Raw genomic sequence first — 21,151 nt, 5'->3', positions numbered from 1 at the left:
GTCATTATGAACTAGATAGAAAACTGAGAATGGTATCCCTTTCATAGCAAAGTTACACACTCAAGTCCTTAGATCTTCCAGAGCAGGCCTTTCATTTAGGGCTAGACTGTGGCACAGTGAATGGATAAGGTATGAGCTCTAGACTCAGACAATGTGGATTAAATTGGTTAAATTACTTAATCTCTCGGTTTTCCCATTTGTTAGATAGGGTCAACATTAATACCTAAACTAGAAGTTCTTGTGAGGATTAAAGCACAATACATGCAAAGTGCTTCACATAGTGCATGGCATTTAGAAACTCTAAGAATTGATAGCTCTTGTTATTATTCCAACCACCTTAAAAACTCTGTTATCCATTATTACAGTAACAAACCACCCTAAAACCTAATGGCTTAAAATAAGAGCAATTTATCGCTGCATACTATTCCACTGCATGGATATACCACATTTAGTTTATCCATTCCTTGGATGATGGACATTTGGATTGTTTTCACCTTTTGGCTATTGTGAATATAGTGCTGCAATCAATACTGATGTACAAGCATTTTTTTGCGTATAAAAAGGAATGAAGTACTGATACATGCTACAACATGGATAAACATCAAAAACATTATGCTAAGTGAAAGAAACCAGACACAAAAGTCTGTCTCCATAAAGACAGAAAGCACAGAGACTAGAGGGATGGGGAGATGAGAAGGACTTCCCCACACTTAATTTCACTGGTTTTGATCAGAGACCTCTTTTTCTGAACCCTGATAGCAATTTAATGTGAAACAGCTGAATGAAGGGCAGCAGACCCTCAATAAAATAGTCATCTTCACAGCATCTGCCTCTGAGAGCTCTGGATTCACCTGACATTCCTGGGGAGTTAATCCCATCAGAGGGGGCTGGTGTCAGCTCTTCTGGGAAGGACTCCCATGGCCAGGGTGGCCTGGCAGGCAAAGCACCCTCAGTGCCCTCAAAGGTAACTGATGTCAGTTTACAAAAGACATCCACACACATTATCCAACTCAAATCCAGTGGGGTTGATACTATCATGATCCCATTTTGCAGATGGAGAATGTGGTAGAATCAGAGATGCACTCCCCAAATCCTCCTGGAAGGGAGGACTTGTTGCCTCCAGCTGTCAGAGGCTTCAGGGTATGCTTGCTGTAGAGGGCTGCTTCACCCAAGGACAACCCTTTCCTCTTGGGGAAGCCCATGTGCAACAATGGACAGTGGCAGGAGTATAAAGGCCCATGACAGACACCTCTGTGGGCTGTATTCTCCAGAGCTCCCCGTGGGGATCACTATCACCTCATCCCTCTGCTCCTTCTACTCCCTCCCCCTCCAATTCACATATATTGATCCATAAAAAACATCCTGGACACCAAACTCCATCAGTGTCTGCTTCCAGAAATCCCACCTGCTACAAAGAACTTGAGGCTTCTCAACAGCCAACAACAAGAAACTGGAACTCAGGACTGCTGGTGCTGAAGCCTGGGCTCCTTTCACCAAATTGCAATGCCTTGTAATAGGTACCTCTTTGGGAAGGAGGCAGGTCCACTTCAGTGCAGAGAGCGTGGGTGAATGGTTTGAGACACAGCAGGAGAGTCTCCCCAGAATACTTCCATACTCCTAGAGAAACATGATGTTTTGTTAATAGGAGATGTGGGCTGTGGTTCTGAAGGGACAATTATGGAAGAGGAGGGGAACAGATATTGGATTTACACCCAGCAAGCCCTACACCATGTGGTATTTAGGTTTTAGGTTTGCCACTTCCCAGTTAGTGAATCTGGGCAAGTCACTTTGTCTCCCTGTATAAAGGGTGCGATGAAGGTGCCCTGCATACCTCACAGTGTCAGGGAGATATAGAAATGCCTGTGAAATAAAATCAGGATGGTTTGGCCCCAATATTTGCTCTTTGTTCCACCAATGTGTAAATATCCTTTCTTAGATTCTCAGATATGCTCACCCTGGTTTTTTCAAATGATTATAGATATAGATCACTAACTATGTGCTAGTCACTGTGGTGATAGTATTACTTCATCTTATTTAACACTCATGAAAACAATATGAAACAGGCACTATCTGGGGGTAGATTTACTACTGGCTATTCCACTGCTTCTGAAGACATTTAGATCTGGTGAAATCTGTTCATTAAGCAATTTTAAAAGCTTGGGTTTTCAATATTGGGAGTAGGAAGAAGGGAGAGCTGAATTGCTCTGTAAATAGAGAAAGAATTTGGAACTCTGAGCAATCTGCGAGGACAGGAGTAAAGAGATGTAAGAAGAACCATGAATGAGGCAATGAGCTGCTAGTTCAGTATCCCCAGATGGCCCATAAGGTATATTACACTTGCAAAGTGCTTGCTGTGAGTGGATTTTTGTGGAACCTGCTGAAGGACCTGAGTTTCGAGCGTGGGCTGAGTAGAGGCAGAACAGGCTGCAGTGCAAACTGGCAGCTGGGACACAGGAGTTCACAAGAGTGTAAGCCCTACTTATGGAGAAGCCAAGGCCTATAAGTCTGAGTCCAAGGCATTGATTTCAAAATTATACAATAATTTGTAGGGCATGAGAGGTTCTAAGCTTTTATCCGAGCTACGTATTATAACTATACTAAAAATCAAGAAACCGGCCCTCAGAGAGGTCAAGCTACTTGCCCAAAGTTAGTCACTCCTGGGGCCAAGATTCAAGCCCACTTCTGTCTTGCTGCAAAGCCAGTGCTCCCAGTCACTACCCCACACTATCCTGTCCCTTTCCCCCTCCCCACCAGCACCCTGCCCCAGTCCCACACATACTCTACCACTCTCACACAACCAAGCACGGCTTTCCCTCCAGGCCCCAGCACAGCTGGAGGGGCCCAGCTGCCAGCCTGCAGAAGACTACTGCTGGGGTATGGAGGTGTGGGGTCCAGCAGACAAGTCCCACGGGCACCTCCTGTGGCTTCACCTTCACTTCAGCTTCTAGTTGGCCCTGGCCCTCCCCACTCACAACTGCATCCCCTCCCACGCAGGCAGACAAAAAGAAGATGTCCCCAAAAAGAGGCAAGTGGAAAGCAGCAGCACCTTCTTTCAAAGGCAAAGGGAGCTCCTGGCAGATGCCCAGGACTGACCTGCAGCAAGGACCCTTTAGCAATAGGACTAAGAGTGAGGTCTCCAGCGAGGGAGAGGCTCACAAACAAGATGGAGAGACGGGTGTGCCAAGACCACACTCCACAAGAAGGGCCGCTCCCCATGACATCTTCATCTTCAAATAAACAGCATCGCCACAGCACCGCCCAGGGCCAGGGCCACAGAGCCAGGAGCTGCCAACAGTCCCATTAGGAAGCATTCATTTTTTTGTGCTGAAAATGTAGCTTTCAGAGTTTATTCTGGGTTGAGACTTTTCTGTGTAATCTTGGGAGCCAGTTTTTAATTTACTTTTCATTGATTTAGATTCTCCAGGGATGAAGAATTCCCCTGACTACTCACTCCCCCAATACACAGCCTTCCAAAAACAACCAAAACAAAACCCCTAGTTGTTTAAAATGGTTTTACTTTTTGTGTGAGACTTTTTACTTTCTGTGCTATGGAAATCAGAATAAAGCTCAAAAGAACAAATTGTTCCTCTAGGCTGGGCTGGAGACTGGAGTGCTTTATTATTTGAAAGTGGCTTTGTGGGTAGGGGTGGAGGGTGGGGGCCCTCGGGCAGGGCAGGAAATAGGACACAAACTCTGCCTGAGCCACGGGGCAGGCTGAGCCCCTCAATGGGCTAAAGAGGCCTACAGGAACCTTCCTGGAATACTGCTTGCCTTGCTGGTTCTCCAGTTAACTCCAGCTACCACCACCCAGTATGAGGGGGAGGAGGAGATTCCTCTGCAGAATGCCTGTGCTGAGTCCTGGGCTTCCCGCCTTGCCCCACATTCCCCCTCAGTATTACCCTGTCCTCCCACAGCTGGCTCAAGTTCAGAGCTAAGTTTGACCGCAGAGGAGGGAAATAGAGGCATTCAAAGGTCTGCACTGACCATGCACAGTCTCCCAGGTCTCCCACCACGGGACAGCAAAGGCTCCCCTTTCTGTGTGGTCTCTGTTCCCTTCCATGCTAAACCTCTTCCTCAGGGCAAAGCTTTCCTTCTTCCTCTTTCTCACTCTGGCCCAAGGCTGGGCATCCCCTCTGGACTCATTTTGATTGCTGCAGGGGGAAAATGTCTTCTCTTATTGGGCCCACCCCTTGGACTGTTGGGTAGAATTATCTGGACACCCACCTACCCCAACCCAATTAGCCTGTGCCCTTTCTATATCCTCTGCTGGGCATCTCCTTTTCTCTTAATCCCACATCAAAGACTGGGTCCCCCAAGTCCCTAAATTTTGAGCAACTCATCAGAAATTCTCTTAATCTCTCTCACCCACCTCCTCCCTCGCCACAGTCCAGCTCAGAGGGAAGCTCACAGAGCCCACCACCACTACTAGGTACAGCTGATTTCTTTCTCTGACCACTGTTCTTGTAATAAGTGTGTGTGATACATTCATTGTGAGTAATCTTTTTCATGGTGTTACAAATTCATTCTAATTCTGTCCTGCTTTATGTCCTAAGGCGAATCCTGCCATCTCTTTGAGCCTTAGGAACTTCACCTGTATGGCCAGTCTTACATCCATCATTTAACTGACACTGTCACCCACCTGTGTGTCCCTCTACCACCCACACTCAGGAGGGGCAACCTGTGATGGACTTTCCCCAAAGGGACAGACCCATTGTGTAGAGAAGTACTCCAGAAGCGTAAACCTCAGAGTGGGAGCCATGAGGAGAGAAGGGAGCAGGAAGAGAGTGAAAAACTCATAAACCTCGCTGAAATACATGGAAAGTCATGGCTTCCAGGAAAATTGCATCCCCAGGTTCTCTGAGGCACCAGCCTGCATCCCCTGGCCTCTCTATATCTGTCAGTAGTAGCAGTCGGCCTCACTTTTTGGACTTGCCAGCCTCACATGCCCACTGACAGCAATCGCTACCCGGATTATCTGTATCCAAGAGGCACACCAGAATATACAGAGGAGAAATACCAAAACCTTGAGAGAAGAATAATAGTCATTAAACAAAGTTTAATGCCTCTAGTGTTGTATGACACTTGAGGCTTGTATGACACGTTCAAGTTGCAACTGAATTTCTAAAGTGTAAAAGTGAGCATACTGTGAAGGCAGCTGGGGCTGGGAGTTGTTGGTACTTGATGCCTAACCCCAGCCAGATCTTTCCTGCCCCACACTCCCACTTCCTTATTAACAAGGATGGCCTGGGGATGGACTGCCTGCTCAGCGGGCATCTATTGTTTTGGTCTGCCCAGCATCTATCCACCCTTCCTCTGGTACGAGTACCATGATTTATTTTCATTTGGAAGAAACATCATCCCTTCTCTATTGTCAGTCCTTGCAGCTTAAGTGGGACTGACCCCATTCTAGGCTCCAGGACTGAGCAGTGACCCAGTTCTTAGCAATTGGGTCAAGTGTTCATAATGACCTAATGAACCAAGAGAGTCAATCTCGGACTTTTTTTTTTTTTTTTTTTTTTTTGATACTGGCAAGAAAGAAATCATTTTTTTTCTTCATTAAGGATATGGAAAGGGTAAAACTCATGGGCCTAGATCATCGAGGATGCCACAAAAAGGGAAGTGTCTGCCCCTGGATCAAGCCCTATATAAAACCTAGTTACCCCTGGACTTTTCAGTACTATTAATTTTTTTTTTATTCTGCTAACTTGAGTCTTATTTTTATGACTTCCACCTAATTCTAAACTTTAGTCTCTCTTTTACAGATAAGAAAACTGGATCTTAGAGAAGCTAAGCAACCTACCAAGGTCCCACACTCTAGCTAGTTGCTATCAGAGTTTGGATATGAACAAAGATATGCCTGATTCCAAGTCTTAGCTGTCATACTCTACAACCTCCCATTCTACAAGAGTACTTCAAGAAATTTGTGGAAAATAGAATTAAAAGATAACACTAATCTTTCCACGAATTTTTTGAAGAGCTCTCATATTCCTTTCCCCTCATTCTCTAGGTCCCAGACCTAAATTTGGTAAACATTTAGTAGTCAATCATTCTGAAACATTTGTTGTCACCACAAAGTACCTAAAGCCACTGATTCCAGCCAGCCTTGCTTTACCACAGTCTATACCCTCTGCTCTTTCCTGGTTCCAAAGGGAGTTTCAGTTTTGGTGGTGAAGTGAAGGCCAGAGCTTTCAAACCTGGACCTCAAGCCAGCTATAACGTGAGCATGTTCTGCACTCTGCATTTTACCCTTTTCCTTTAGCCAAGACATCTACAACATTTTCTCCAATTGCTTATTAGACCAGAGCTACTGGAGCACTTGGGGGAGAGAATTACCCATGAATAACTGGCAGAACTGTCTCTTTTTAGGTTGGCTTGCGTCACCATGGCTCTAGCTCAACTAGGGCTGAAGAGTGTTTAAAATACCCAACAGAGTGGCAAGAAACAACAAAGCACTGACACCCAACTCTAATTTGAACACACCCTTGAACAGAGAGCCTAAGAAATGCATGGCCTCATGCCACGTAGGGAATGACCCTCCCTGCTATCCCCCAGTTCCCAATCAAGCAGAAGCTGAGATAAATCAGGTAAGCTTTGTTAGGAGGAACATATAACAAAATGCTAAAACAAAAAGAAGGGTCTCCCAGATGGTAACCTTAACAAAGTTACTGAGCTATGGGGAAAGTTCTCCAACTAGAGATCTAGAAAACTGAGAGCACACATTCTGTATCACCACTGGGGGACTTTTGGTTTCAAATGATAATGACTTCTCCTAACTGATTTATTATAGAATCAACACACAATTATTAGCAAGGTATGTGTTTGTGTTTAATCTGCTCATAGGATTACTCTAGAAACTGGGGCCAGATTGAGAAGATTGCCTTTAATCAGAGGTCAAATTAATGTTTTGGCTACTGCTGTAGCATTTTACATTATTCAAATGCCTCAAAAGTAACTGTTGAAGTGAATGTTCAAGCCTAATTTGAATGCAAGGTGCCACCATTTCACTTCAGTGCTGCTTAGCTCCACAGGGACCCTACCAAAAAGAAAAATAAAATCATATAAAAGTTAACTATACATGGTAAAGCTACCAGGACTGATACTTAAATTCATAGCTGGTTCACATCTCTTGCTGAAGTACCGAATATTCTTTCTAGGAGGCCAGCAATACTGTATTTAACACATAAAAATAATTTCCTTGACCAAATATAGCCACCAAATCATTGAGAAATACATGTATTTTCTTTGGAAAGAAACACCAAAAACAGAGAATACAAAAAAACTCTTGATAATTGAAAAGAGTTTAAGGTGCTTCCATCCAATCATGAGTAGGACAAAGAAACTCACAACTTCCAGGAAGAATCTGCTGAATTGCCGTATGACTGGAGACCACTTGATCATATGCTGGCTTTTGTTAAATTTTTGTTTCATGTTTTTACTGAGCTGTTCATATATATATGGACTCCTCCCCTGCTTAAATTATGCAGTAAGTGCATAATTTCTGTTCTTCTGACCCACAGTGGTGCCTAACTCAAACCTGAGATCAGAGAAGGTAGTAAAGAAGCAAAGTGTCTGAATCAATGAATAAATAGTGAATATTCTCAGTTCTCCAAGGTATTCCATTCTAGCTATGGCAGTCATAAGACCGATGAGCCCTTAGCTTTAGTATCACGTAGCAAAGTGCTTACCCAATAGCCATGCCCCTTCTTCCTTGCAGTCCCTGGGGGAACTAGTCCTACTCAGCCTAAGCCAGTAATGGTAGTAACATTCCCCTTTGCGACCAATTTGTCTAAGGGGGCTTTCATTTCTGACCAATAAAATATAAAAGAAAGTCTACTGGGAGGCTTCAGGAACTATCTTCCTCTCTGGTTAAAGAGAGGGTTGTACAGCAGGAGTCCCCATTTGCCCCTTTCCCTCCTTTCCTGCTTGGGACACTGTTCTTTAAGAACGTGATGCTTGGAATGGAAGCAGCCATCTTGAGACAAATCTGAGGACAAAAAGTCCTTGCCAAATCCATGCTAAAGACAGATGAGAAGGACTAGAAGGATGGAAAGAATCTGGGAGCTTGATAAGATAAATAAGCAGCTAAAACTAACCATAGAATAACCTACCTCCGGATTCCTTATTATGAAAACAACAATTCCCCCTATTCTTGGGTCTCATTAGTCAGGATTTCTGTTACTTGCAACTGAAAGCATTCTGATTCATGTCATTCCAGTTAAAATTGTAAGTAATTATGTCTCCCTTCTTCTTCTAGAGGGTCAGTACGGTATAATGAAGAGAACAGATGTTTTGGAACCAAACAGACTCTAGTCAGAGAAAATTCTAAGTAACCCTGAGCAAGTTTCTCTCAGAGTTTCAGTATCATTAACTGTAAAATGTAGGTAAAAATGAAGATTTTATAAGCTTGTTAGTATAAAAAAATACAGTAAAATAATGAGTATATACATTACTTAGGCATATAGTAGGTACTTGATAAGTGCTAACTCCTTACTTTCTTCCCCTCCACATGATCCCTGTGTAGAGTAGAAGAGTCAGTGAATTTTTCATGGAGGGAAGCATATCCTGAGGGTAATGTCAAGAAACCATGATTTGTCATCATCCTTCTTATTCAGAGACAAAAGGAATGATAGGGACGACTGCCCATGTGGGAGTCTGGAACTCAGGAACAGCTTATGATCAGCAGGCCTGTCTATGTGGCCTGTACACAAACAAATCCCCTCAGTTAGTAGCTGCCTCTGCCTTTTGTTGAGCCTAGTGCTATCTGAGACTAAGCCTCTTCATCAAACCACCTGCTCCATGCTTCTATTCAGAGAGGGCCCCCATCCTCTGGGATGCCTCAGGCCAGGAGGATCTCTGTTTCCCACAAGCTGCCCACAGCTGAGAGCCTTTAAAATGGACTAAACTGCCTCTATGGGTAGCGACCCCCGAGTGAGTGTGCACTATGCCCTGGCAGCACCAGGGCAGTGTGGGTCTTTAGAAAAGCAGAAGGCATTCTATATATTCCATGTTCCAAAGCAGAGGCTTGCTGGCCACTCTCATGTTCCCCCTGGAGACACATTCAGACATGCCCCCCCACACACACACATACATACAGTTCCCCTCCCATGATGATTAGGCATACTGACAGCTGCCCTCTGGAAAGCTGGGAACCTATCTACAGCCACACACTGTCCTCCCTCCCATCTGAAGGCATGAGCACCAACTCATACTGCAAACCCCAGCCTGACAGACAGTGCACAATAGTGGTTAAGGGGCTCAACCCCTAGCACTGGAAAATGCAACTTACTTAATGTTGGGCAAGTTACCTAAACTCTCTTGGGCTCTTTTATCTCATCTGGAAAATGAGAATAATAGAATTGTTGTGATAATGTGTGTAATGCGCTTAGCACTGTGCTTGGCATGTGGTACCCACTCAATAAAATGGACGCTCCATGTCCCATCACATATTAGGGAAAGACATCTCCTCCAGCCATAGGACAACTCCAAGGCATGGCCCTTACAACCTGCCATCTTAATTGGCCATAGCTCATAAAACACTTCCACTAGTCCAAAACATTTGTTAGATACCTCCTATGTGTAGGCACTTGGTGTCCAGCAGTGAACAAAGACCCTTGAGAGCACTCAGAGACACAATCATAGTTGTAAACTGTGATAAATCCTACGAAGGAAAAGAAGAGGGGCTGTGAGAAGGAATTCAGAGTTAGCAGCAGGGGTGGGAGTATCGTTTTAGGGGGGAGCCAGATAAGACCTCTTATCTAAGAGAATGACATGTAAGCTCATCAGAGTTCAGTGTCCCTCACATAAGTGCTAGATGGATAATAAATGTTCCCTGAGCCAGAGGTGGCACTGATAACAAGATGGGTTCTCACAGCAGAAGATGGAGAGCTCTCCTGATGACACCCCGAGGCCCTACAACCTCGTTTCCTGAGGGACGATCTGCCCTGCAATCATAAACTTCTCCAGAACGTTCCTGGGTTTCCAGTGCTTCATCGTGCATCCTCCTGCCCTCTAAGTGCTCCAAATTTCCTCATAATGTATCTGATGCCATGCACTAGGCAAAGGAGCACTGTGCTTTATGATATTTTCCCCATAATCTGGGAATTTAGGCTATTCAGTATTTAGAGTTGCTCAAGGTAATTTCCCCCTAGATCCCCTCAATCTATTCCATTCTGCAGGTTTCATCTGTCTGGCTTGCTTTTCAGTGATATCATTCTTCTAGAGATTGTCTTTGTTCTAAACTGCTTTTTTGGAGTTATTTAAATTCAAGGGAACTCTTAGGAGATCTCAGACTATATACACATATCTATGCATAAAGAGAGAAAGATCCCTGGGAAAGCCATTGCCCAGAATCACATTGGCTTTGCTTTTTCTTGCTTTCAATTACCGACTCGTGTGCTGTGGAACATTACTAAAGCACAGTGTACATGGTACACTTCCAGCATTTTTCACTTACTTTCCTGCTCTCTTCCATTTCCCTACTTGATTTCCAGTATGCTGTGAGAGTGATTTCGTGCCACTAAGTTTTTTGCTCGAGGCTTTGTGCAGGTAATAGCTTCCCTCCTCCCTCCTCCACCTTTTAATCCATTTGTATTAGGGTCATGCTTCTCTCTCACTTGAAATTATTCCCAGTCTCTGCTCCTGGGAACCTGTAACCTCTCTATAGTTTGTCACTGGTGCATTCATAGATCTGTGGGGACCATTCATTTGCTCACTAGTTTGGTGTTTAATGAGCACCTAGTATGTGTAAGCCACTGAGCTGTGGGAATACAAAAATAATTAAGGAATACTGTTCGCTATTATTCTGTGATATAAGGATCTTATAGTCTCTGGTGAGAGCAGACAGGCAAACAGATAAGTACAAGTTGCTATGTTAGGTACTATAAATTGAAGTGCGGACAAAATGTTGTGGAAATAAAGAGAAGGGAGGGACTAATTCAGCCCTGAAAGATGAAAAACAACAGCACAGAGCAATTATATCTCAGCCATATCTAAAAGGGCTTTCTTGCTGAGCGAACAGCTTGTACAAATGTGGGTGCTCAGAGAACCAGAACTGGTTAGTACAGGCTGAGCACAACACACGGGGAAATGGGAGATAGTTAGGGACAAGGATGAAAGGCATCTGATAAAAGTTAATTATGGTCAAAATGCAGGCCAAACGAGCAGCCAAAACAAAGATGACTGTAACTGTAAAATATTAAATTTAAAATAATGCACAAGTTTGTAGTGATAGTAAAGAGAAGAAAAACATGCCCTTATTTGAGACCACTGGTGATTATTACACCAGCTTCTGATTCTGAAAACTGGTAATTAAAGGGAAGGAATTAAGATTTACACCTTTTTAGAAGGAAGTATAGTTCATTGCCAGATATGAGGAAGGATGTGCATAGGTTATATGCAAATACTCCACCATTTCATATAACGGACTTGAGTGTCCTCATTTTGGAATTTGCAGAGGGTCCTGGAGCCAATCCCCTGTGGATAATGAGGAACAACTATTCTGTAAGATAATCTTGGAAACAACAGAGAAATCTAAACATGGATTGGATGCTAGATGATATTTGAGAACTATAATTTTCTGCAGTCTGATAATGATCTTGTGATTATGTAGGAAAGTATTTTTTATAAGATGCATGCTGAGTTTTCAGGGGTCAAGCATCAAGCAGCTTATTTTCAAATGGCTCGGCAAAATATACATATATATACATAGGCAGACAAATAAATATGACAAAAAGTTCACAATCATTGAACTTAAGCGGTAGGTGTATGGGTGATCACTGTACTTTTCTGTTGATTTTTCTGTATATTTAAAATTTTTCATAATAAAAAACTTTGAAAGAAAGAAAAAAAGGTAGGGCCAGATAATGGAGGGCCTGTTATGAGCTCCTTAGAATTATGAAACTTACTGCTGAAGGTTCTGAACAGGTGATTGACATGATCAAATTTACATTTTAGAAAGCTCACTGATGTATTGCATTCACTCAAGATCTACTGACTATCTACATCAAATGTTGAGCAAACTCTGAGCTAGGTGCTGTGGGAGTTACAAAACCATATAGGCATTGCCTGGCTAGAAAAGCATTTACCATATGATAGAGAAGACAAGACACACAAAACATCGAGCACAGATGGGGCTTTCTTGTCAGAAGCTGTAACTAGGAGACCTAGGGGGCAGGTAAGGGGTTGGGGGCTAGGGAAGGCAGATGCATGGGCCTCCAAGTATTAGCTGGTGCTTGATGTTAGCAAAATCATCTCAAAGAGGATGATCTACAGGTGATTGAAAATCACCCCTCGGCTCAAGCCCCTTGATCTCTTTATTCCTTGATGGCAGACCCCCGCTCCCATGAGAGAGGTTGAAAACTGCTAGGTTTCCTTGAAGTAGGGTATAGCAGTGTGACTCATTTCTGGCCCAAGGGGCCTGACTCAGGTCTCCTGAAATCCACTAAGAAGTACTGGCTAAGTATTTCTTCCCCAATAAAAACAGAACTGTGAGAAGTCTCCCCTTCCCTCTTGCCTTTAAATGCAGTTGGATGAGGATGTGACACTTGCCTGGAGCTGAGGAGTCATGAGGGGAAAGCCAAGAGAAGAGAGGCAGAGACTTAGACCCAGAGCCTCTGAAGCAAGCCTGCAACCTCCCATCACCAGACCTCTTGGTATGTAAGCAGAATGTCCTCCTTTTTCCAAATCATTCATATGCAGGCACTGATACCCCAAACCGCCTCACTCAGCCTCCCCCTTGCAGATATACTGTGTCTAGAACCAATCCCAACCTTAGAACAATGCAGGTGAAGGAAGCCCCACCCTCTCCCACCACCCTAAGTCAGTCCTGCTCTTAATTGAGCTCCGACAGCACACATGCTGCAGTTTAGGATGGTAAAGAAGGTTTACATTCACATGCCAACTTGGATTGACTGGCAGTGACTGGCTAATGTTTCGTGCAGAGCGTTAGTTACAAATTCTGTGGAAAGCAGTGCCTAGATTCATAGTGCCAGCTATCTGCCCTGGCCTGCATGTTTACCATCACATAGATGAATGGGGGTTGAAATCAGAACACCTGAGTTTGAGTCCTGGCCCTGCTACTTACTGGTTTTGTAACTTGGGTCGAGTCACTTAACCTCTTTGGGTCTTCTCATGGGACAGTTGTTATAATTGAGATAATGTAAGTAAATGTGCCTTGTAAAACATGAAGTGTCACACAGATGGTACCTATTTTGTCTTAAATTTGTGAAACTTCAGCTGAGGACCAGGTTGATAGGAGGGAGGGAGAGGAGGAAACTCAAGGCCTGAGCCCTGGAGAGATGGTAGCTGGACACCTAACCAAAGGGTGCTTGATCTAAGGTAGAGAACCAGAACTAACAAGAGGCCAGAGTTTCAGGTGGATCAGCAGAAGTGAGTTGTGAGCCTGAACAGTGAGATATAGTTGGAGAAGATTCCAAAAGCAGAAGCAAAGATGCTAAGAACAAATAGAGATAGAAACCATGGACTACATAGCCTGGGTTTTACTTTTTTTGCTTTCCCAACAGCTGAGGGATAAAACCCCACCCATTAGTAACAGGTTCACCATGGCTGAGGATCAAGGCGTAAGTGGGTGGAAGTGCTTTTCTAAATCCTTCGGAGAGGCAAATGAATTTGCCAAAGTTCCCTCCCTAGGTGATTCAAACATGCCTCCTTAGGGCAGTGTGTCTCTTTCCTCTGTTGCAAATCACTGTAGTAGACTAGAGGGAGAAAGCCCAAAGTGTGAGAAGAAACAGAAGCTGACAAAGTTTTGATAAGCTAAGGGTGGCAGGACCATTTATTTTTCTCTCTTCCCTCACCAATGGCATAGCACAAACCCACCACATTTCCAAAAAAGCCCAAGTTAAGAAATCAGAAAAGGGCCTTTTATTACAGAACTCAAAGTTGAAAAAAGGTCCAGAGACTCTCAGCATAACTAGAATGACCTCAGGAGGCCCTCACTTTCCAGGTTATGAAAGGCCTGAGTGCCTTGTGAAGTCTGACCCACATGGATCTAAAGCACTTGCCAGCCCTGTGCAGGCAAAGAGGACAAAGAAACAGATTGCCTGACAATCCCAGGAAAAAACTGCAAAGAGATCAAAACCTAGAAAGGGGGCAGAAGAATTCAGTTGTATTTCTTCACAGCTATGGCTCCAGTGTCTACAAGAGAGACTAGTACATACAGGAGGCAATGAGTGTAAGGAGCCCGTAGGGAGGTGGTGAATCCCAGATCCAAAGGGTTCCCAAGGAACTAAAGAGAGGTGTTGGGCGGGGAGGGGACTGGAAAATGTAGGCTCTGCACCTGTGGAGAAGCAAGCCCATAAGCTGAATTGGGTGGAGCCCCTCCCAACTTGTAACCCAGAAGGACTGTGCATGTCTCCCAAGAGGAGGCTCAGGCCTGAAGAAGAGGCGCTTCATCTTCGGCTCTCTACATATAGGCTAATAGAAAAACTCTGTTTAAAATTTTTTTAGTTGAAAACATTCACAATTAGGAGATCCTACATAAACATCCTGATTCCTTACCTCTCTTTGAAGATGCAGCTGCACTGCACCTGCATTGCTGCAGGCGAACAACCTGCTGGAGCTGCAGAGCTGCTGCCCCTAATTTACACACAAGTCCCTCGACTTTCCACCCAGAAACTGAGGCCCCATCTTATTGGTCCTCTGACCATTGGGTTTGGGTGGTTATCCCTACAGTAGTAACTCCCTCTTGTATCAAAGTCAGTCTCTATAAATAGTGGAAAGTGGGTGAGAACATATTTGTCTTCATAACTGAAGACTACTACTGTTTTTAGTTAAGAGCTATTTGTATGTGTGTGCATCCTTGAACCAGAATGCCTCAGTTCAAAGTCTGGCTCTTTCATTGCCAGCAGGAACCTGAAGAACATACTTAACCTCTTTTTATCCCATTTACTCATCTTATCCCCTCATTTGGGGATAGTATCACTACCTCACAGGACTGCAGTAAGCACTCAATAAATTAATCCTTGTGAAGGACCTACAACAGTGCCTGGCACGAAATAAGCCTCAATAAAATTAACTACTGTAACATGCAGAGTACATATATGTCAAACAAATACAACTTAAGATGTTGTTATGGGCTTAATTATGCCCCATCCCCCCAAAATCCACATGTTGAAGTCCTAATCCCCATTACCTCAGAATGTGACTGTATTTGGAGGCAGGGTCCTTAACAGATTATTAAAGTTAAATGAAGTCATTGGGGTGGGCTTCAATTCGATTGGTGTCCTTTTATGAAGAGATTAGGACACAGACACACTCACAGAGGAAAGACTAAAGACACAGAGAAGAAAGCTATCTACAAGCCAAGGAGAGAGGCTCTCAGAGGAATCCAACCATTGCTGATACTTTGATCTTGGACTTCTAGCCTCAGAACTGAGGAAATAAATTTCTGTTGTTTAAGCCACCCAGTCTGTGGTACTTTGTTATGGCAGCTCCAGCAAACTAATACAGATGTCCTTATGAAACAATCTTGGCCCACTTCACAAATTTAATTACCAACCTAGCCCTAAGGCATCTAAATAAAACCATACTTTAAATTCATTCATTCAACATTGGAGCACCTACTATGCCCTGAGTACTGCACATTTATTTATTCAAGCCCTTCATTATATGAGCCAATTTTATTATCTTGTCAATTAACAACCCACCTCTAGTTTTTTCTAACCATTTTTCTGCTGGGCAGCTTTATGTGGCATTTGGTTGTCTGCCACTGCTTCTCCTGATTAATGGGAAATGATTCTTGTTATGGATCTAAAATAAACAGCATCAGAGAACCTAGTTCTCAATTCTGGCTAGACATCCAAATCACCTGGGAAGCTTTTAAAGTATCTATGCCTGAACCAACCCCTTTCTCCATTCTGATTTAGTGGGTCTTTGTGTGGAACTCCAGCAGCATACCTCTTTAAGCTTCCCAGACAATTCTAATGTGCAACCAAGATTGAAAACCATTACTCCAGTTTGGAAGAGCCTTCAAGGTTGCCTCCCTTGTGACCCAAAGGGAAGTTCAAAATCACCAGCCCTCCATCATCTAGAAGCTTGTTAGAAATGCAAAATCTTAGGTTCCACACCAGAGTACTAAATCAGAATCCATATTTTAACAGGATTCCCCCCACACTTGCGTTGCACTCTAAAATTTGAGAATTTGAATTCCCACTAGAATCACCTGGAAAGGTTGTTAAAAACACTACCTGGCCTCCTCTCAGAACCACAGAATCTCAAACTCTGGGAAAGGCCTGGGAATCAGAATGATAGGTATTTTTGCGCAGCCAGTGATACAACGGTCTGAGGCTTCGGAATCTCTTATCTTAGCCAATATACATATCCCCTCAACTGCCCAATCTAACTACCTCCCAATTCTTTTTTGAAAATAAATATAACAGAGATAAAGGCTTTTATTTTTCCATCATGCATGCAAGCTTACACTATTTGTACTGTTTAGGAACAGAGAAATAATTGCATTATTACCAGGGTGTCAAATTATCAAGTACAACAACCAGTTACTTATTACTCTGAGGTTATTTTCACAGAACATAACACTTTCCAAAATATATTTCCAAGACTAGAGTTATGAGAACATGACAAGCTGTTATCAGAATCCTAACAGTCACACGAGTCTCCAAGTTACATGAGAAAAAAAGATTGATATTCTGGTAGAGAGTCTCACTTAAGTACCTCATCATATCGGTCTTTGAGTATTACAGCAGAATGATCTCCCTCTCCTTTTGTGGATGCAGTGGAAAGGGAGCATCCCTTCATGTCTTTTTGAGACTCATTAATTCTAAAGACTTTCATTTCTAAAGCCCATCTCTGGAACTTCATTAGATAACATTAAAAACAAAACAGAGTTGATGTGATAATGATAGTGCACCCTACCACTATCATCACCAAGAGAGAATATCGGTCTCCCAAAGTATATTGGCATACGATTGCATTGGCATGGTGTCTTGGATTTCCAAGAAACAATACAGGTGGGAAGAGGGAGACACAAATGAAACCAGGTTTATCATAACTGACAATTAACGTAACTAGGTGATGGGCACACAGGGTCCAGGGACCATCCTTTCCACTTCTGTGCATGTCTGAAAATGTCAATAAAGAGCAAAAAAGTTAAAAAAAAACAAAACACAAAAAGCACACTTTTACAGGTCTATTTTCCCATTAGGGAAAATGGGGAAAGTGGCAAGATTTTACTCAGAGGCAAAATAAGCAGCATACAGCATTAATCTTCCCCACACACAAGGCCACACCTAGAACAAAAGAGAAAGCATCCGAAGTAACATTACTGGTTTTGATTCATTTCTGTAATTATCAAATCCATTAATGATGACATAGAGTCTAGTTTGGGCACACTCTCACCTAGCCATCCTATTTGCCTACAACCCTTTTAATTCTCTCTTCCCAACCCTAGGGAAGGTCCCTCTTGTCCCCTCCATCACTAAGAGATAGACTTGTTCTCCCAGCAGCTTCTCAAACTATTTCTGTCTGTTCTCCCTGGCCCACTCCACATCAGGCTCATGTCTGCTCTATATTTTTGCTCCATTTCCCCTGCCTAGCACACCCACGCTACAACTTTGAGTCAAGGACTCCTTTGTGGAACTTACAATGAGGTCTTCCATATGGAAAGGGAAGTTAGAGGAAGGGCAGGTGTAGATACAGTCTTATTTCCCCACCCTCAGGGATGAGAGGGCCCAGCTCAGCTTTTATATCCACTGGAAATAACTTGGATCCTGAACAGATTCAGCCCAACCCCACCCCCAAACCCCAGGAGAGCCTTGGGATCCCCCATACTGGAAACTAAAGCCTACTCCTGTGGGTATTTGAAAGTTGAAGAAAGAAAGGATGGCTAAGAGTGGGAAAGCTGGGGCTAAGGATCCAGATAGCCAGAAGACACAGCAGGAGGAACCTGGGTCTTAAGGGGCATACAAAAAAGTCAGAACAAGAGTAAACACTAGTACATAACACTGCTGCTTTGAGGTTTATAATTTTAGCAGATGCATAGGCATGAAAAGGCTTTTCAACTTCAGAATTACAGAGTGAGCCCAGGAGATGGGACTAGGGTCTGACCACAGACCGACTTGGCCTTCTGGTTTCCTCTGTCCACTTTCTGCCTAGTACGTGAGTGTGCATAGCAAGTCCTCAGCTGTCTCCCTAGCTGTATGTAGAAAACTATGGTTTTCAGTTGTTTTGTTTTCTCTGAGCTGTGGTACTATTTTAAACAAAAGAAAAGAAGGAAGAGGCCAGGAAAGGAAGGGAGGGTGGCAGGAAAGGGGCAGGAGGGAGAGATGGAGGGAGTAAGGAAGGTCAAATAAAGGAGGTATGGAGGTGTGACATGAAATCAAGTAAACAGAGGCCCACAAATATCTCTTCCCCAGTACCCAACTATGACACTCTGGTCATGTCTTAGGAGGGGATAAGGGAAGTTGACAAAGGTACCTGGACTCTACAAGGGCCCAGTCTCCACCCTCACCTGGAACCACAGAATAATGACAGTGAACACTTACCAGCCTGCCCATCAGTCTGGCAGCCAGTAGGGTTCCTGGAAGGCTGGGGTGGGCAGGTGTGTGTCTCATGCATTGGCAGGGGGCCTTGGTCCACAGGCAGTTCTTGAGGTCCTTGTTGACCAGGAAGCCAACTGGGGTGGATAGCAACCTAGACAAAACTCAACAGTGTTAACAGTAATGGGACATGGCACAGACCTTGATGAAGGTTCACCAGTACAAAGGCCCAGGGGCAAGAAGAGAAGCATGATGGAATAGAACACATTCCATACTGCTTCCTGCCCTTAACCTTATCCATGCCTAGCAGTCAAGGGCCATTCTGCTGGATGTCCATCAGGGTGGGCCACATGGACTCCAGGTCATTGCCAGAGATAAAGTAGGTGGCACCTTGGCTGGTGACCCCAGACCCATAGGAATAATAACTTCTGGCTGATGGCCAATACCATGTGCGTTGGCTTCATTTTGCAGTGGCAATGGAAAAGCTTGCCATAGATGGCAGGCATGGCCAGCATGAACACGAAACCTAACAAGTCTCTGGCCCGGATGTAGCAGAGCTTGAGGATGCACTGGTCCTCCTGGAGGATCTCATGAGTGTCCATGTTAAAGACAAGTGGGAAAGGCCAGAGCCAAGAACAGGATCCAGGCAATATAGATAAAGGCAGCACACATCAGAAGTATGTGTGTTTAACATATAAACAGTAGGGATGAGATCACATAACGTGTGACAGTAACATGAAAAAGCAAGAAGGCCATGGGGAGGCAAAAGAACATGATCATAAATGCCATATTCTTGAAACGTCCAAACGGGCTACAGTGTAAAGAGGCCAACATCAAGAGAAGGCAGCCAAACATACAGTCAGCCAGGAACAGGTCCAGCAGGAGGTAGTAGGGAGACTTGCGCAGCATCAGTTGGACTGGTTCACCCTAGCCTTACGGGTATCCACTGGCTGCTTTGAGGGACCTCGCCTGGCCTCCTTTCCTTTCTCTCCACGGGTTCCCTCACTCATAAGGTAGAACTGCAGGGGATTGGGCCACAGTTCCTCGTTGATTATCTCGACAATCTTGTCAGACTCGATGGAGCTGTGGTTTGAAAACCACCCAAAGAAGCTACGGTTGTTTTCTGGGTTTCCCTGGCTTACAGACTGGAGATCATGCCCTGGGAGCCACTGGATTGGAGTGGAACGAGACACCACCTGACCCGAAGGACCACACCCATATTCCTTGATGAGCACCTTATTTTGGAAATAGGGGTTGCGGCCAAAGTAGAACTTGATTTTGTAGCCCAATCTGGCAAGGCCAAGCTCTTCCACCTCCAAGCTGTTCAAGTAGCTGAGTACCTCTTTATCTTGGCTATTCAGAAAGGATGATAGCTGGGGGTGGTTCTGAAAAGCTTGCCCCCAGAAGCCAGGGATATTCTGGATCAGGAGGTTCCTCCGCTCTAAGTGGTGCAGTCGCAACTGCCCAAACTTGCGCGAGAGGCGAAGGTAGGCCCTGTCCGCCTGGGCGTTCATGGTCTCCAGCTTCAGCTGGACGTTCTCCAGAGTATCCATGCTGCCTTCTGTCGCCGTGGGCCCTGACCCTGCATTCTTCTCCACCTTCTTTTCCTCCTCCATTGAGACGGAGGTACACTCCCCGGCCGTCCCTTTCTTCAGCTTTCCACTAGCTATGGCCTGAGGTGCCCTCCCCACGGCACTACGGGTTTCTGGGCCCTTCTTCCCAGCTGGGCCACGCCTATTTCCGATGCGGGGGCCATTTTTCGGCCTTCCCACGGTTCCCGTAGTTCCCACGAAGACAGTGTCTGTGGACAGACGCTCCGAGACAGAAGTGGCCTTCCCCAGGCCGGGCCTGGTCGCGGCCTGCCCTTGGTCCCCCGCAGCTCGGGCCCAGAGCGCGAGGCCACAGTCCTGAGGGAGTCGGCAGGCAGCCTCCTCCCCGGGCCGGGGGGACGGCGCGGACGCAGCGGTTTCCAGGCCACCCCAACCCGCGCCAGCCTGCACCTGTGCCGCCGTGGTGTCTTCCTCGAGCCTCTGGAACTGTGGAGGGTCCGGGTGGTGCGGGCCGTCGTCAGGAGAAGCGCGGACTCGGGCTTTGGCGTGGCCTTTGCCTCGGCTTTTGGCGCGGGAGTTCTTCCGACCCCTACTGCGGCCGCTCATGATGGCAGCGGACACGGTTTCAAAGCCACGCTCCGACTCCGCCAACTCCCGGTCTCTATCGAGCGGGCTTCTCCATGGCAACCGCCGACGTCACGACTGTACGACTGTACCGTCCGGCGAGGACGGGCGGCGCACGGTGATTGGCTCCGCCGCCGCAGCTGCGCATGCGCCGACTCCCTTCTCTCTCCACCCCCATCCCACCCTAACTCGCTCTCCCTGATAGAAACTTTTCTCTGACCTTGGCGTGGGGTGTGCTGCCCATTAATCTCTTCCCATTTGATGTCAGTTGTGCCCTCAGGGTCTCAGTGAACACATCTATTGCTCTTATACCAGACAACTTGATGACAGTCATCACGACTGTCCCCCATCTAATTTCCGAACTAAACTTCAGTTCGGTTAACGCTTGTGACATCTGTCATGATGAAACAGTCGTCGGCCTCTGTGTCACATCTTTGAACGCCTTTGTTGAGGGATTTGCTCTGGTAC

General features: G+C 45.1%; 1 protein-coding gene across 1 annotated transcript; it reads right to left on the bottom strand.

Annotated features, from left to right (window-relative positions):
* Positions 1-16,388: 16,388 nt before the first annotated feature.
* TSPYL5 (TSPY like 5) lies at positions 16,389-20,735 on the bottom strand. Its single transcript, XM_063079649.1, has 2 exons — positions 18,516-20,735; positions 16,389-17,261 (listed from the first exon to the last, which is right to left on the bottom strand). Exon 1 carries the CDS (start codon positions 20,663-20,665, stop codon positions 19,418-19,420), a length of 1,248 nt encoding a protein of 415 aa, XP_062935719.1. The 5' UTR covers positions 20,666-20,735; the 3' UTR covers positions 16,389-17,261; positions 18,516-19,417.
* Positions 20,736-21,151: the final 416 nt, after the last annotated feature.

This window comes from Cynocephalus volans, chromosome 15 (genome assembly GCF_027409185.1).
Source record: "Cynocephalus volans isolate mCynVol1 chromosome 15, mCynVol1.pri, whole genome shotgun sequence".
Taxonomy (NCBI): domain Eukaryota; kingdom Metazoa; phylum Chordata; class Mammalia; order Dermoptera; family Cynocephalidae; genus Cynocephalus; species Cynocephalus volans.
This window is presented reverse-complemented; position numbering and strand designations above follow the sequence as displayed.